This window comes from Trichosurus vulpecula, assembly GCF_011100635.1.
Source record: "Trichosurus vulpecula isolate mTriVul1 chromosome X unlocalized genomic scaffold, mTriVul1.pri SUPER_X_unloc_7, whole genome shotgun sequence".
Lineage (NCBI taxonomy): Eukaryota > Metazoa > Chordata > Mammalia > Diprotodontia > Phalangeridae > Trichosurus > Trichosurus vulpecula.
The window spans coordinates 237,870-256,764 of NW_023494383.1; the positions used below are offsets into that span (position 1 = coordinate 237,870).

Sequence of the window (18,895 nt, forward strand, 5' to 3'; positions counted from 1 at the left end):
GGCTTACCTCCCTCTGTTTCCAGATAGGGTCCTGATAAATGGTCTAACAAGCCCCAACACTCAAGCCTCATGTTCCTTTGCACTCTATTCTGGCCACAGCTTGTGTTCTAATAATATTGAGGCCACAGCAGCAACTTCTCTCTCCTCAAGCCTTGTGAGGCTCCCTTCTGCTATGACACCCTTCCAGGATCTACAGATAGCTGATGGAGACAGTCTGTGAATGGACAGGGAGCCAGCAGACTAATTCTGGACCTCACAAAGCTTCCAGGGACCTCAGGAGAATCTGGAGGCTAGAGAAGGGCTCTGTGGACTTGGGCATAGCAGGTAAGATCCAAGGCTAAGGGGGATGAGGGAATGGGTCAAGAACAGAGGTACCAAATATAAGTCATTAGGGGGAAATGAGCTAGGAAAGAGGTCCATATCAGCCAGAAGAGAGAATGAACACGTTGGATGACAAGCGTCACAGCACAAAAACCTCTTAAACAATACTTTCCTGAATGAAATGAAGTTGAATAAGGCTAATGCTAGTCAGGTTTTGATTTGGGCTCTGAACCTCCTGCTGAGAAAGAACAGGGGATAAGGAAGCTGTGGCTAGCAGCAATTCATGTCCAGAATATCTGATTGTTTCAGTGGATGGCAAACCTGATAAGCATTGACAATGGAATGAGACAACCAAAACAGCTAATGGAGTCATCAGTGTAACAAAAAGAAGGAAAAGTGATCGGGGCTAGAGAGGGGGGAGTCCTACTTTTCTCTGTCTTGGGCAACATTTACAATGCTATGGTCCAGTGTGGGCACCATATTCTGGGAGGGACAATGGAGATCTAGAGGCCAGAGGAGGGCAACTAGGATTATGAAGGGATGCTAGACTATGTCAAATGAGGATCTTCTGTGGGAATTTTAGGTGGTTAGGCTGGAGAAGAGAAGGCTTAGAAGATAACTGAAACAGCTGACTTGGAAAATCTGAAGGCCTGCCATGTGGGAGCAGAGTGAGATTTGTCCTTCTTGGCACCCTGAGGGCAGATCTTGGAGCAAGGAGGGAAAGTTGCAAAGGGATAGACTTTGGCTTCATGCAAAGAAACTAGGCAGCCATTAGGGCTGTCTCCAAGTGGAATGTCTTCCCCACCCCAATACAAGGTTTCAAGGCAAGGCCACTTTCCAGGAACCTTGGACAAGGGACTCTTGGCCAGTGACTTCTTGGACTAGATTTCCTTTTTTCCTTGCCAGCTATGGGATTCTAAAGCTTCAGGGTGCTTCAGCGCTGCAGGGAAGATGTGTTTACAGATGCCGGAGAAGGCAGAGGCCAGAGCCACAGTGTATTGGGTAGCTAAGGCTAAGTACAAAGATGTGGTTAAGGTGTGGGGGGATAACTGACGTGTGGGTCAGATGTGTATTTGGGACGACAGTGGGGAGAGAACTGAGGCACAGGTATGTATTGGGGTACTGATGCTAAGTGTAGAGCTACAGGGCAGATATGGCTCACAACATTCATGCCTGTGTGGAAAGTCTTTAGTGAAGCTTAAAATCTAGAACTATGATTGTTACTGCTAATAGTAATCATAGCCACTACCTCTAGGGGGGCCCTGCTACTGTGCTAGGAAACAGTTCTGGCCTGAGGCCTGGGCAAAGAGTGAGAACTCAGTGTATGAGGAAGAACAAGTTTGAATCAGTCCAGTGGGTTCCACTGGGTTCCTGGGACAAGTTGTCCCTGGCATTTCTACTGGTGACCACCAAAATGGTCCCACCTCTTTGGTTCTCCCCCAACCTCCACTTTGTGCCTGTATTAGAATTGCTGGAGCTCTGTGTTCTTTCTCTCCTCCCTCTGCCCAGCCCCATGCCCAAGCTCCATTACCTGGTGAAGCCTTATCCATCCCCAAAGTTAAGGTCCTGCTGGCTTCCCTCCCTCTATTTCTTGATATTGTCTGACAACCCCTAACACTCAAGCCCCACATCCCTTTGGAAACTGTGACCCATGACCTGAGCTCTGATAAGAATGACTCCATTGTGCTAACTTCTCCTCCCTCCTCCAGCCTACTGTCTGCCTCACCATTTCCCATAAACACACACACACACACACACACACACACACACACACACACACACACACACACATACCTTGACTAGATCTTTGTCAACTACCTAAACACACTGCTGCCGCACCTGTGCTATGAAATCTTTCCAGGAGGTACAGACAGCTGATGAAGACAAAGGACCAGTTCCTGAACAGCCATGGTAGACAGTGGACTAATTCTGAACCTGACAGACCTTCTAGGGTCCTCAGATGAGTGTAGACATTGGAGAGGCATTATGGGTACTTGGGGCATAGCAGGTCAGCATGGATACCCAGGGTAGATGGAGCTGAGGGATTAGGACAAGAACAGAGTTACCAAAGAGATGTCTTTGGGGGACAGTGGACAAAGAAAGTGGTACAGAGCATCTATGTATTGAGATAGTGCAGAAGTTCCTTAAGTATAATTATCAGGATTGAGGGGCAGAATGGATGTGTAGGAGCGTATAGGGTTAATTATAAGGGTTCTGCCGGGTATGTTGGGGGGGGAACAGGTTAGCACAAGTTGCACAGTAGATGTATTTCAGGGGGAAGAGTAATTGCAAAAGTTCAAGGCTAATGGGTATTAGGTTGGGAAGTAAGTCTAGGGGTACAGGGCTTATGTGAATGGGGATTCAAAGCCAGAAGAGAGAGCTAACATAATGAATGACAGAGTTACAGTACAAACAACTTGGACAGAGCTTGCTTGAATGAAACTCAATTGAATTGGGTAATATTAGGTCAGATTCTAACTTGGGCACTGAACCTCCTGCTTAGAAGAGAAGGAGCAGCTATGGGTAGCAGGACTTCATCTCCAGAATGTCTGAGGGATTCAGTGGTTGGCAAGCCTGAGAAGTGTTAGCAATGTCATAAGGCAGTCAAAACAACTAATGGATCTTCAGTGCAATTGAAAGATGGAGGAGTAGCCAAGACTAGAGTGGGGAGGTTCCTGCGATGCTCTCTAAGGCTTGGGCAGCTTCTGCTTTGCTGTGGTCCATTCTGGGTAGCACATTCTGGGAAGGACAGTGAAGAGTGAGAGGTCACAGGAAGCCAACCAGGATGGGGAAGGGACTTCAGTTTATGCCACAGAAGGATCATCAGTGGGAATTAGGGGTATTTAGGCTGGAGAAAAGAAGACTTAGACTTGGGCTAAGATAGTTGGCTTTGAGAACCTGAAGGCCTGCCATGTCAAAGCCGGATCAGACATGTCCTCTTTGGCTCCCAAAGAGAGAACTAAGAGCAATCAGGGAAACTTAAAAAAATGGATGGACTTTGGCTTCATGTAAGGAAGAAATCATGGAGTTTTTTGGGGTAAAAAGCAGAAGTTGCTACATCAGGAGGAGGTAGCTGTTCCCACCCAATAGAGGGCTTCATAGAAAAGCTAGGAGGACCCTTTATCCAGCCATTTAAGAAGGGACTTTTGTTCAGTGACTCATGGGACTAGATGTCCTCTGTTATCTCCTCCCAACCTTGGAATTGTATAGCCTCTGGGTCTTAGAGAGCTACAAGGGAATGTGTTTGCAGGTGAGGTTGGAAAGAACAGAGGGCTATAGCACTGGGTGTGTCTATTGGGCCTCTGAGGTTAAGTACAAAGATATTGTCAAGATAGGTATGGTTGTGACGGTGTGATGGGGAAGAGAATCTACCTGGAATAGACATGTGGGAAGGATGTTTATTTGGGATGGTAATAATTAGAAACCTGAAGTGTAGACATGTGTTGGAAGGCTGAGAGAAATTACAGAATTGTAGGACAGAGCAGAATCCCAAAACAGGGTTCCTATTTTGAAAATGCTTTTATAATCCTAAAATGTTGCATATGCATGTGATTTGGGGCTGATGCTTATGGTAATAATTACCTCTCCTTCTAAGAGGTCTAGCTTGGTCACTGTTCTGTGGGCCCATCGTGGCCTGAGACTTGGAGGAAGATCCACTGAAAAGCAGCTTAGCATCAGGTCAGCTGGGCCCATAATATGCTCATATCCAGGTTCTAGGAACAAGTCAGCTTCTCCCACCTGCCACCTCTTCTTGTACCTAGATCTCTGTCGTGTTCACTCGTCTCCTGTCCCCAGACCACTCCTTGTTCATTACCCTCATTCCTCCCTGAGGATGAACCCATTTTCTTTGCACGTTGCCTTTTTCCTGGCACCAGATTCAAATTCCAAGGCTATCCCATTCTTGCCCCATCATGTCCTTAACCTGTGGAGACATCTATCTGTTGCTTCATTTCTGTCCAATCCCTGGGGGCTGTCACCCCCATTCAGAACCAACCTCAGGCTTGCCTGTAATTAATGCATTAAACCAATTTTTCCCTTCCAGGACTCCATAAGTCACCTACATCACATTTCCAGAACATCCAAGGAGCACAGCAAGAGAAGGAGAGTTTGGCAGAATTGATACCATGTTTAATTTGTGGGGGACAATTATTATCATTATTATTATTAGGATGATGATGGGGGTTGGTGGATTGTGCCACAGAAACAGAGTGTATGGAGAGACTTTCTGGACAAATGTCATCTCGCGATGAAGGTAAGACTAGAGGAACCCAATCGATGTGTATCGGGGCTGAGGTAAGTAAGGGGAAAGGAAGCAGAGAAGACTGATAGGACCATAAAGTGCATAGAGGCATGCCTGATGTACTAGGGACTGTAGCCAGTCCTGCAGGGCTAATCTAGATGGAAAGTAAGGGTAAAACCAGAAGTTTATGCGTAATGTTTTTAAGGAGATTGCGGGATTTGGGAGGCGGGCATGCAGTGCAGGGAGAGGTCATTAAAAAGACACAGAAGATACAAGGGTAAAGAGAGCTATGCAGGCAGATGTAGTTAGCGCTTAGGGTTAGCATAGAGGTAAAGCTCAGATATTGATTAGGACCAAGGGGGCAGATAACAAGGTGCAGGGCAGTTGGATAGAAAGTCCCAAGGTAAGTACGAGATTGAAAGCAGATGTTTATGTGGGGAAAGGGGCAAAGTCAGAGGAAGTACAGAATTGTAGGACAGATGTGTATTAGGTACCAGGATGAGTACAGAGTGGCAGGACAGATGCATATTATGGCCAAAAGTAAGGATGAAGCTGCAGAGACAATGAGAAAAAACCAAGATTACTTGCTCTAAAGTCAGGAGACTTGGGTTCGAGTCCTCATGCTGATGCTTCCTATCTGGGTGATTTTAGGGAAGTCATTTCCACTCCCTGGGCTTCAGTTTCCCCCTCTGTAAAATGAGGAAGGTTAGAGTTGCCAATGTGCCATGTGTGAGGTGCAGCCTCAAAGCTGCTTTTATTTGCATTTCTTTTATTTTTGGTGATTTAAAGTAATCTTTCAAATGGCTGTTATTCTTTTGAGAACCCATCCTTCATTTCCTTTGACAATTTACCCATTTTGGCTCTTTTTTATTAATGTATTTTCATTAGTGCTTTATACACCGAGGATATGAGACACATATACAATACAATATAATACAATATAATTGTCATATAATACAATATAATGCAATATAATATAATACTATACGATACGATACAATACAATGTAATATAATACAATGTAATATAATATAATGTAATATAATATAATATAATATAATATAATATAATATAATATAATATAATATAATATAATATAATATAATATAATATAATATAATATAATATATCATACAATATAATAAAATACTATATCATATCATATAATATAACATAATGTAATGTAATATAATATATGATATGATACAGTGTGATACAATAAGATACAGTATGATACAGCATGATACAGTATGATACAATACGATACGATACAATATAATACACTATAAAATAATATAATAACATAATGTAATATAATATAATGTATATAATTGTCATATAATATAGCATAATTGTCATATAATATATCATACAATACAATAAAACAATATACATACATAATATAATGTAATGTAGTGTAATATAATATAATATATATGATATGATATAACATATATGATACAATACAATGTGATGCAGTGTGATACAATATGATACAGTATGATACAATATGATACAATAACATGATATAATATAATACAATGTAATGTAATATAATGTAATGTAATGCAATATAATACAATAAAATACATTACAGTACAATATAATATAATACAATGTACAATTATAATATAATATACAATAATATATTAATAATATATAAAATACAATTATAATATAATATAATTGTCATATAATATAATATTGTACTATACTATATTATATTATATTATATATATAATATTATATATACTATATACTATTATACTATACTATATTAAATTATACATATAATATATCATACAATATAAAAATCATATCATATATAATATAACATAATGTAATATAATATAATACAATATGATACAATATAAAACAATACAATACAACACAACACAATACAATACAATATAATATGTAATAAAATATCATATCATATCGTATACAATACAATGTAATATAATGTAATGTAATATGCTATGATGTGATGTAATGTAATATAATATTAAATAATATAATCTAATGTAATATGATATAATATGGTATGATATGATATAATTCAATATAATATGGTATAGTATAATATAATATAATACAATGTAATGCAACATAATAGAATATAATACGATATAATATAATACAATATAATTGTCATATAATATAATACAATACAATTCAATACAATACAATATAACGTAACGTAACGTAATGTGACAAGATGTGATATGATGTGATACGATGTGATACAGTATGATACGATCTAATAAAACATAATACAATATAATGGTCATATACTACCATATAATACAATATAATTGTCATATAACACAACATAATACAATATGATATGATATGATATGATACGATATATAACATAATTCTAATAAAATAGTATATCATATAAAATGTAATGTAATGTAATGTAATATAATATGATATATATGAGACGATATGATACAATGTGATACAGTATGATACAGTATGATACAATATGATACAGTATGATATGATATGATATAATATAATATGATATGATATGATATGATGTGAATGTGATGTGATGTGATGTAATATAATATAATATAGTATAATATAATTGTCATATAATATAACATTATTGTCATATAATATAATATATCACACAACATAAAAAATATCATATCATATTATATATAACATAACATAATGTAATATAATATAATACAATGTGATACAGTATGATAAAATATGATAATATAATATAATACTATATAATACAATACAATATAATAAAATGTAATGTTATATTATAATGTTATAATATAACATAACTGTCATATAATACCATACAATACAATCTAATGTAATGTAATGTAGTGCAATATAATGTAATGTAATATAATATAATGTAATGTAATGCAATGTAATACATTATAATATCATATATAATATAACATAATGTAATGTAATGTAATATAATGTGATACAATGTGATACAGTGTGATACAATATCATACAATACGATACAATACAATGCAATGCAATACAATGCGATATGATATAATATAATGCAATATTTATGTATTTAATATAATATAATGTATTGTAATATAATGTAATACAATCTAATGTAATGTAATGCAATACAATATAATGTAATATAATATAATATAATATAATGTAATATAACATAACATAACACAACATAACATATAATATAATATGTCATACAATATAATAAAATATCATATATATAATATAACATAACGTGTACAATGTGATACAATATAAACAATATGATATGATATGATATGATATAATGTGATAAAATAAAATGTCATCATATCATATATAATATAACATAATATGATATATATGATATGATATATATGATACAATACAATATGATGCAGTGTGATAAGTATGATACTATATGATACAATATGATATAATATAATGTAATATACATAATATAAGATAATATTATGCAATATAATTGTCAAATAATTCAATATAGTACAGTATAACACAACATATATAATATAATATAATATAATATAATATAATATAATATAATATAATATAATATAATATAATATAATATAACATAACATAACATAATATAATATAATATAATATAATATAATACAATGTAATATCATATAATGTAATATGTTATAATATAATATAATTGTCGTATAATATAACATAATTGTCATATAATACATTATAATATGTCATACAATATATCATACCATATATAATGTAATGCAATGTCATGTAATATGATATAATATACTATAATATACTATACTATAATATAATATAATGCAATGTGATACAATGTGATACAATATGATATAATATAAACAATACAATATAATATGATATGATATGATATAATACAATATAATATAATGCAACATAATACAATGTTATTGTCATATACTTGTCATATAATACAATACAATATAATACAATATGATACAATATGATAAAATATGATATATATAATATATAATATAATATGATATAATATAATGTCATATAATACAATACAATATAATATTATAATATAATATAACATAACATAGAATAATATAATATAATGTAATATAATATAATTCATCAGGAACAGAGTTTTCTTTCTTTTGTTGTTCCTATAAAGCTCTATTTCAATTTTGTGTCTTTACATTAGATCAAGACTTTGATTTCGTGTCCAATTAATTTTCCTTTTCTATATTTTGGTAGATAAACCTCCATTTCTTTTAAATTATCAGCTGTGCTAGCACGTAATTGTGTTATGACAGTTCCTATTTCTCCTCTGCTATGATTTTTCCTTATTATTTTTATTTTAACAATCTGATTTCCCTTCCTCCTTTTTTTTAGTCAGATTATAGAAAACCTTATTTTTCCAATTACCTCCAACTTTTCAAATTTGGTTTTGTATTTTTTCTATTGCTCTTCTAATTTTCAAGATTTCCACTCATGCTTATTTTGAGTTCGTTTCTTTTTTATTTTCTTTTTGAAAATTGCCTTATCTGTTTGTTCATTAATCCTCTCCTTTTAATTGTATTAATGTATATTTTGAAAATATATATATATATAAAAATATATATATATAAATATATATATATAAATATATATATATATAAAGTGTTATTTTTTTTCCTCTGAGGACTGCTTTAGTAGTGTGGTAAAACTGAATCTTGTTCTTGTTCCCTGACCACTGCCGACCCCCCCATCCCCCACACTCCATTCACCACCCACCCCCACCAACCCCCACCTTCTAGTTTGTATAGTAACCAAGTTTATAAGTAGGCAGTTTAAACGTGCAATAGCAAGAAATAAGATTGTAAAGGAGAACCTAGAAATCACATACACATGGTCCCAAAGGTCAAAGGCGCATAATTTACAAACTGGATCATATATTAACTAAAGTTCACATCCTGGTAACATGTGCTAAATCTGTGTTCTTGTCCTTGTTGTTGTTGAGTCATTTTTTCAGTCATGTCTGACTCTTCATGACTCCATTCGCGGTTTTCTTGGCAAAGATGCTGAAATGGTTTGCCATTTTCTTCTCCAGCTCATTTTACAGATGAGGAAACTGAGATAAGCAAGATTAAATGACTTGTCCAGGGTCACATAGCTAGTAAGTATCTGTGGCTAGATTTGAGCTCAGGTCTTCCTGACTTTAGGCCGGGTGATCTGACCACTGAGTAGCTTGTCCTGTGGTATGTAAATTCCACACAAATTCCAGAACTCCTAGACCAGCAGAACATCATAAGGGTGTTGATAACTTTGGGATGGTGATTTTAAAATTTTCCCAATAACTTCGAGATGATTTGGATATTTTAATGACCTAACCCCAAAGTGGCACAGATAGGACTTGGTCTGTTTCCCCCCAAAACCCTGTAAAACTGAGACCTCAAACTCCTGCCCTCCCAGAACATTTCTCCTTCTCCATTTGGTCCATGCAGTGGAGGACTCCCAAATCTAATTCATGGTGACAAGAGTGATATTCTCTGCCTCTCCCCCTCCCCATTGTCTTCCCCACCTCCCTGCTTTCCTTCACCATCTCATTCCCTATCCCCACACCACTGTCTGTCTCTGCAGCTTTTTCACCACTTGTCTCTGTATTTTACTAAAATGTGATTGCTGCTCCATTTCCCACTGCCAATTATGGTCTTTCCCAGTGAGGAGCCAAAGAACCAGGTGTGCCTTCCCCCATTTCATAATTTCATAAATTAAACTATCAGTTCAAGTTGCCTCCCAGAAATCTGGGATTGTTTGCTCATTACAACCATCCTCTTTCAGATAATTTTTTTTCTCTTTGGTAAGTTTTGGAACCCACTCATTATGCATAATATTACTAATTCCACATTGAGTATGGATTATTTTACTTGCCTCCCTGTTGTAAAAGAACTTTTGGTTATGCTTGTCAATTCTATAGTCTATAGTTTGTTTTAGATTTTAGCTACTTGACTTCTGGTTTTCACAATTTCCTCTTAGGTTTATTTTAGGTTTATATCTTTATTGATTTTCTTGTTATTGAATTTGTTGGTTCAGTTCATTATTCTTCTATTTTATTAATGTATGTTTTCGGAGAAAGGATTTTTCTTCTGACCACTGCTTTAGCTTCATTCCAGAGATTTTGCCATGTCTTTTCACCATCACTCTCTTTCACATAATTAGCAATTTATTTGTGTTATTTGTACTTTGACCAACTCAATTTTCAGGCTGACATGAATCCTCCATTTGGGCCTATATCTTTTGCTCCTTATAACTCTTACACTTATGACCATTCTTTTCTTATGCTTTCAAGTGCAATATATGTATTTATTCTACTTTGTAGCATTCCTTTATAATTTCTCTGTGCCCTGGCAAATCTTCTATTTTTATAAATGTATAATCAGTTACTAAAAAAATGCATAATCTTTAATGCTGCTATTTGTAGAATACCAGAAACATTTCAGTTCTACTAACATCAAGTTTTTTTCAGTTCTATACTTTCTTTCCTGTTTATCTTTCTTTTAGTTTTATCTATCTTTGAGAGATGAACATTAAAGTGTCCTGCAGTTACTGAGTTTCTATCTGTTTTCTTATTAACTTATTAACTTTCCCCTTTCAAATTTAGACATTATGCTACTTTATTTATATTTACTACTGATATTCATTCATTGACTTTGGTTCCTTTACGTGGAAAGTAGTTTCTGTGTTTCTCTCTGGATACTATAAATCTTTTATTTTGTTTGATACCATGGTTGCAATTCCTGCATTTTCTTTTACTTTTTATCACCTATTTTTGTAGCCAGTTTTGATCTTGCCCATCCTCATTTTCATTCTGTATGAATATTTTAGATTTATTTGTATACATGTTGTTGTTAAGTTTCTGTTCTTGTCTGTTCTCTCATTTTGCTGTAGTATTCAATCCATTCATATTTAAATTTTTGATCATTAGACTTGGATTTTCCTCCACTGATTTTTTGTGGAGTTTTAACTACTTCTGCTAATAAGTCAGTACTTTGTACTTGAATATAGCTTTACCTGTAATGATTGGTTAGTCTACCTCAAGGGCTCTCATCTGATTTTGTGCTCTGATTTTTCCACCATATCTTAAGTTTTCTGAATTTACTTATATTTTTACACTATTTCTCCTCCATTTTTCTCCATTCTCTGTCTATGTCTGTAAAGTAAATAGTTCAGAGACTTTCCTGTCCTTTTTCTCAAATTCTCAAATTTTCATCATATTCTTTTACTATTCTCAGTTCAATTCAGTTCATTAAACATTTATTAAGCATCTACTATCTGCCAAGCACTGTGCTAAGCACTGGGGATACAAAGAGATGAAAGACAGTCCCTGCCCTCAAGGATCAGCTTTTACAATCTAAAAAAGGGAGGGAAGAACATGCAAATAATCATATACAAATCAAGCTATATGAAGGATAAATAGGAAATGATTAATGGAGGGAAAGCACTGGAATAAGAATGGTTGGTGAAGGCTTCCTGTAGGAAGTGGGATTTTAGCTGTGTGTGAGGCAAATAAAATGTGAAGACAGGTATAAAATGTGAAGATAGGTATAAATATATATCTGTATCTGTACTAAGAAATGTTTAAAAATCAAGAAATAGGGAAATAGGGAAGTAGAAAATTCCGAGGCCATGAGAGTCTGATGGCTCAGCCTCTGGGAAAGTTTAGCCTGAAACATTTTGTTCTTTCTTCTGGTTCTAGTTTAAAGATTTGCTCAGTAAGAATAGGGTCACCGTGACCTGCTTTCCTTTACTGTAAAAGTACTATAGAAGAATGGAGAGGGTCTCCCCCTCCCCTTATTCTATTCTCCTTCTTTACATTTATAGATGTCACCTCAGTTGTAAACATTAAATAAAGGAATGGGAACTGGAGTTTCTGTGCCTCAATTTCCTGGTTCTTTGTCTAGCTTTCATGCTCAGATTGTAAGCCCGCCTCCCAGCCAATGGTGAGAAGGGTCAGAGGTGGGCGGGAATTCTCTTGTGTTAGGTATAATTATTGGTGCTTTGCCCCTTGCACTTTGCCTCCTTTGCTGGTTCTGCTCTGTGCTAGCAGAGGAAGCCCTGTTCTCGAGAATGGAATAAAATTTATTTCTGTTCCCACCCTGAGATGGCTCCTTATTATAAATTAACTTTTAATTGGTGAGAGTCTTTGATCCCACAAAGCTGGGACTAAAAGGAAACTAGGGAGGTCCATAATGGGAGTGCAGTGTACTCTTAGTTTTCCTTCAGTTTTCCCCTTCATCACTGAACTTTTTCCAGTCCATTTTGAATTCTAAATTAATGATCACATTGACACCAAATTGGTGTAAGTTTTTCTCCTCCTTGCATATGTTTAGGTCTTTAATTTCTTTTGTCTCATTGCTAGCACTAGCATTTCCAGAACCATGTTAAAGAAGACTGGGAAATTGGGGTTGGGCAATGGAGAATGTATCTTTGCTTTATTCCTGTATGTATTAAGAATATTTCAACTCTTTTACTTTTTGATAGAATGCTACCTTTTGTGTATGTGTATGTGTGTATGTGTATATATATATATACGTATATATGTATACATCTATATATGTAATATATATATACACACACATACACACATACATATCATATTTCCCCATGTATAAGATGCACGTTAATTTGGGGGTCCAAAATTTGAAAAAAAAAATGTATTACATAAAGTCGTTGAACTCAAGTTTTATTCATCATAAAATTCATACAATAATATGATGAAATTCAAGGACCTTCTGCTCATAGGCTTTCAGGCATCTTTTGGGCACGTCTCGTGTGTGTACGCATGCTTAGTCCATTCCGTTTCATGAACCTGAAGCACCAATTGCCTGCTCCTTTGAAATCAGTAACTTCTTTTTCATCAGCAATTCTTCTTGCTTCATGCTGAACCATCTTTGTAGACACAAGAATCCCAATTGCCCTTTGCTCTTCAATCCCTATCTCCAATTCCATTTCTAAATCGGGCCATTTTGCTGATTTGCCTCTCATGGCCTTCTTCTGCCATGGTGTTTTCAGTAGGGTTTCTTCTTCCCATAGGCAGTCTCAGATCATTTTCTTAGTTGGAGGAGGACCAAGCACAATTTCCATTCACTTTCGCAAACTGGATCACTTTTAACTTGAATTCAACACTGTATGAAAATCTTTTCTGAGCCATTTCTGGGCAGAACGCAGCAAATGTAACCTAATATGCCAGTAACAAATGTGAAACAATGAGCGCAAAGACAACAAGTGCTAAAAAGCAGGAAATGCAAGTAAAGAAATCTGTAACAACAAGTGCAAAACAACCGTGAAAAAGTGGGAAATGCAGGTAAAAAAATCTACAACCACTGTATGTGATGCACCCAGTTTTTAGAGCCCAAATTTTTCAAAAAGAGGTGCATCTTATACATGGGGAAATATGGTATATATGTATATATTGTCTTTATCTTATTCAAAAAAATGAGCCTTCTATTCCAATGTTTTGTAGGGTTTTAAAGATAAATGAGTAGTATACTTTTTCAAAGACTTTTTTCTGTGTCTTGTCAAATAATCATGTGATTTAGAGTATTATTATTTTTATAATTAATTGTGTTAAATTATTTTTCTAATGTTCAGTCATCCTTACATCCAACTTATAAATCCAGTTTGGTCATAGTGAATAATTTATTGGGTGTATGATTGCACCTTTTTTCTCTGATATTATTTAAATTTTTATATCAACATTCTTTAGATATACAGTCTGTCATCTATAAATAGTCTGTCATAATATATTATCTAACAAGCTAGTAATATGATTACTCTTTTTTGTTTCTCCTTCTGCATATTTTAAATGCTATATTGATACTCTGTTCTTTTCAACATCTCTATCACTGCACACAATCTCCCTTCCCCTTACTTCCCAAACACTAGCCCATTTTTGTAAAACGTCTACTCAGACCAAACAAATCAACACCTTTTCAGAGTCTAAAAATTATAGCTCACCCTGCATGCCTAGTCCAACATGTCTTTTTTTATGTGCTCTGATAATACCCTGAAGAGAAAATATGCCCTCTTCCCATTGTTCCTTCCATCCCTTCTCCCCTCTATTATGGTTTCCTAACAGGATTGGGGAATAATAAATTCTCAAATATTGCCAAAAAGGAGGAAAAAAAGAAAAAAAAAATTCCAAGGACTCTAGGTTATAAGAACTACATTGAAGTCAGGTCCTTTCATAGACCTCTACTCTAAAGCAGGTAATGTTGGAGGATGGGAATCCAACAACAAAAAGTAGATGTAAACAAAAAGCTACTGAATACCTTCCACCAGAAATATTCCCAACTCAGGTATGCCTTTCTCAGCAGCTTATCTCAGTTCACTACCCTCTGCCTTAATCCCACCATTTTTAAACTTCCCTTAGTTTTTTTTTTATTTTTAGGGTTCTGTCTTATGAAAGGATTTTATAGACTTTTTTTGGTCACCTTTTTAGAATAATTTGTGTTATATATTTACTTGTTCTTTCAGTGACTGCTGGTATTTACCCATAATTCCATCTATAACAAGATTTTTTTGGTGATTCTTTTAAAGTTCATTTGGTTTCATTTTTGTACATAAGGTGGCCTAAGATCTTGTTTTGATGTTCCATTGATGCTATTTTCTATTTTTGTAGCTAAGCCTCTGTTTCTTTTGAATTCTTAGTTGTGCTTTCAGTTACTGCATTTCACCACATAATCATCACAGATTTTACGACATTTTTTGCAAAAAAAGTGGGGTACAACCATTATTTGAAGCTTTTAAAAAAACTGTGCCAGTATTACTTAAAAATCATTTATTACTAAACTGTCTTTGGTGCAAGATTAGGATGCATGGAATACTTGTGAATATATGTCAAAATTGGGAGGATACATGTCATACCATATCATGTGACTTACTCATAGCAGCTTCGCCTGCCTGCCTACTCCCCTTATGCCTATATCTCTTCATTTGGTTGAGTGACAGTACTGTTAGTACTGCAGTGCTCCAAACAAACCATGAAAGTGGGTGGGAATATACTGACAGTGCAGGAGGGCTGAGAATTCTAGGTTCACTCATAATGCATAAGAGATAAATGTGTATCCATATGCCACTGGTGAATACTTTGCTGTTCTGTTTTTCTCATCATAATGAAAAGAATTATACCATGCAACGATTTTACATGATGAAAGTTTATAAATCAATTTTTTGGACTGCAAAAACATACCAGGGCGTGACAATTATGCAGCAAAATATGGAAATTTTGTACGCTTTGTTATAACAATACTCTCTCACTGTTGTGCTTTTGCCTTTTTCACATTTCATTTTGACCATTTGATTTCCCTCCTTTGTCTTTAGGAGTAACTAAAAGAGTTTCAATTATTCACAATTTTCCAAAGATCCTTTTGCTTTGTTTGGGAATCCTACCATCTTTTTTCTTTTATAAATATAAGTATATCTAGAGTTATCCCTTCTATGTGGGGGACCAGGTAGGGGCACAGTGCCTACCCTGCACCCTGCCATCTGGAAAATCCATGTAAACTTTTTTGGCCCTCCCTTGATACCAGAGAAATCTGAATTATTATGATATTAAAAGATAAAATATGTTTGTATTATATAATACTCTACATATATTTTATGCATTTCTGAATTTTTCAAACTTTTTCTGTGTCTTCAGTTGGCCTTTGTGTGTCATTTGCAGCTTCCACAAAACTACCAAAAAGTCCTAATTTCATTTCTTATGTTGACCCATGATATATCAAACCGTGATGGCAAACTTTGCAATGTAGAAAGGATAACTATTTCTCTTCTGATATTCAAGATCTCCTTTTTGTCCTTATATAAGTTTGTTAATTTTCTTCTTAATGAATATCTTGTTCAGGTCATAATTACTCTATTTTTATTTTTATTAACACATATATATATATATTTCAGAGATGATTTTTTTCCCTGAGGATTGAATTAGCTATATCCTCAAATTTTTGAATTGTTTTCTCATTGTTCTCTTTCATACAATTATTTTTCTATGACTGTTCTTTAATGCATTTAATATTCATTGTCAATAATTTATCACTTAGGCCTGTTTAATTTTTATATATTTTGTCATATAATCATGCATTTTATTATTTTTAATAATATTTAATTTTTTCCCAATTGCGTGAAAACAGTTTTTAACATTCATTTTTTTTAAATTTTGAGTTCTAGATTCTTTCCCTCCCTTCATTCCCTCACTCCTTCTTGAGATGGTAAGTAATTTGATATAGGTTATACATGTGCAATCATGCAAAGCATATTTCCATATTAGTCATGTTGTAAAAGAAAGTACAGACCAAAAACAAGGGAAAAATAAACTAAAAATAGTATGTTTTGATCTGCATTCAGATTCCATCAGTTCTTTCAAGGTTGATAGCTTTTTCATTCAATCATGTATTTTAGAGATGAAGTTTTTTTATATGATGAATTATGCTAAATATTTTTTCTAATTTTAAAACGTCCTTGTATCTCTCATATAAATCCAACTTTGTTATAGTAAATAATTTTGTGAATCATTTTTGTATATAATTTATAATTATTATATACAATATAAGTTCTATAATTTCTTGGCGTAGACCAGACTTATCAAACAAATGTTTGATGTGTGCTCCACTATGCACTTTGAGCCAGATTAAATGTAATTGGAAATAGTTAACAAAATAAAAATACAACAGAACATAGTTGATGTGAATATGTGATTTTCCTAGTCAATTGGTGGACTACTGGGATCCTTATGTATGCTTTAGAGGCCCTGGTTCTATTTGAGTTTGACATTACTGGCATAAACTTGGGGGGGGGGGGCGCGGGAGTGTCTTATTAAAATTTTTTCCTCAATATTCATTAATCGTTAATCATATAGTGTATAGTTCTGTGCTTTGTGATTCCCTTTTTATCAGTAATATTTATCATGCAAAAGAGTTTTGGTAGGCTGTCTTCTATGTCACTTTAAAATAATGTGACTTTTAAAAATAATTTCTGCATTATGGTAAATTATTCTTTATGCATTTCATAGAATTCTCTCATAAATCCATCTGAAGCAGAGTTTTCTTTCTTTGGTAGTCCCTTTAAAGCTCAGTTTCATTTTCTGAAACTAGATTGTTTAAGATCATGATTCATGTCCTATTAATTTTATTGTTTTATATTTTGGTAGATAAGCTTCCATTTATTTTGAATTCTCAGTTGAGCTAGCCTTTAATTGTGTATACTAAGTCATGATAATTCTTTCTATCCCTCCTCTGCTATGATTTTGCCTTGGTATTTTTTATTTTAGCAGTTTGATTTTCTTACATCCTTTTTCTGCTCAGATTAAAGATTTTAATTATAACCACTTTTTTCAAACTACTGGTTATGTTTGTGAATTCTCCCATCTTTTTTTGGTATTTTATCTATTTCTTGTCTACTTTTGAAGATTTCCTCTCATGCTTATTTTGTTTGTTTCTTTGTTGATTATTTTATGTTTTTAAAATGGTATTAATATACATTTTCAGTGTGAAAATATTTCTAGGAGCCCTTTCTATGGTGGCAAAATATTGAAATTGAGGTGATGCCCATCAATTTGGGAATGGCTGAACAAGTTGTGGTATATAAATGTAATGGAATACTACTGTACAATAAGAAATAATGAGCAGACAGATTTCAGAAAAACCTGGAAAGACTTATATGAACTTATGCAAAATGAAATGAGCAGAAGCAGGAAAACATTGTACACTATATCAGCAACACTGTATGATGACCAACTATGAATGACTTAGCTCTTCTCAGTAACACAGCGATCGAAGTACAAAGGACTCATGAGGGAAAATGCTAATCCACATCCAGATGAAGAACTGATGGACTCTGAATGCATATCAAAGCATACTTTTTTCACTTATATTATTTTTTGTGTATTTTTCCCTTTTGAGCTGTTTCTTCTTTCAAAACTGTGACCAATATGGAAATATGTTTTACATGATAGCACTTATAAAAGCTATATCAAATTGCCTATCATCTTAGGAATAGTGGAAGGAGGGAGGAAATTTTGGAACCCAAAATCATGTAAAAATGAATGCTAAAACTTTTCTTGATGTATAATTGGGAAAAAATAAAATACTATTTAAAAAACAAAAAAGTACATTTCCAAAAAGATGATTTTTCCTCTGAATACTAATTTAGTTCCTCCCAGGAATTTGGGTTGTTTTTTAAATTATAATTATCCCCTTTCACATTAATCTACTCTCTTCAGTAAGTTTTTAAACCCACTCATACATTATGTCCTGATTAATTCTTCACTAAGTCTGGATCTTTTACTTGCCTTCTCTATATTAATGACCCTTTTCGTTGTAT

General features: G+C 34.1%; 1 protein-coding gene across 1 annotated transcript in view; it reads left to right on the forward strand.

Moving 5' to 3' along the window:
* Window positions 1–203: 203 nt before the first annotated feature.
* LOC118833260 (condensin complex subunit 3-like) overlaps window positions 204–18,895 on the forward strand; it is an 82,883-nt gene continuing 64,191 nt past the window's right edge. Inside the window, 1 exon segment of the mRNA XM_036740617.1 lies at window positions 204–324. Coding sequence (XP_036596512.1) covers window positions 204–324 — 121 coding nt within the window.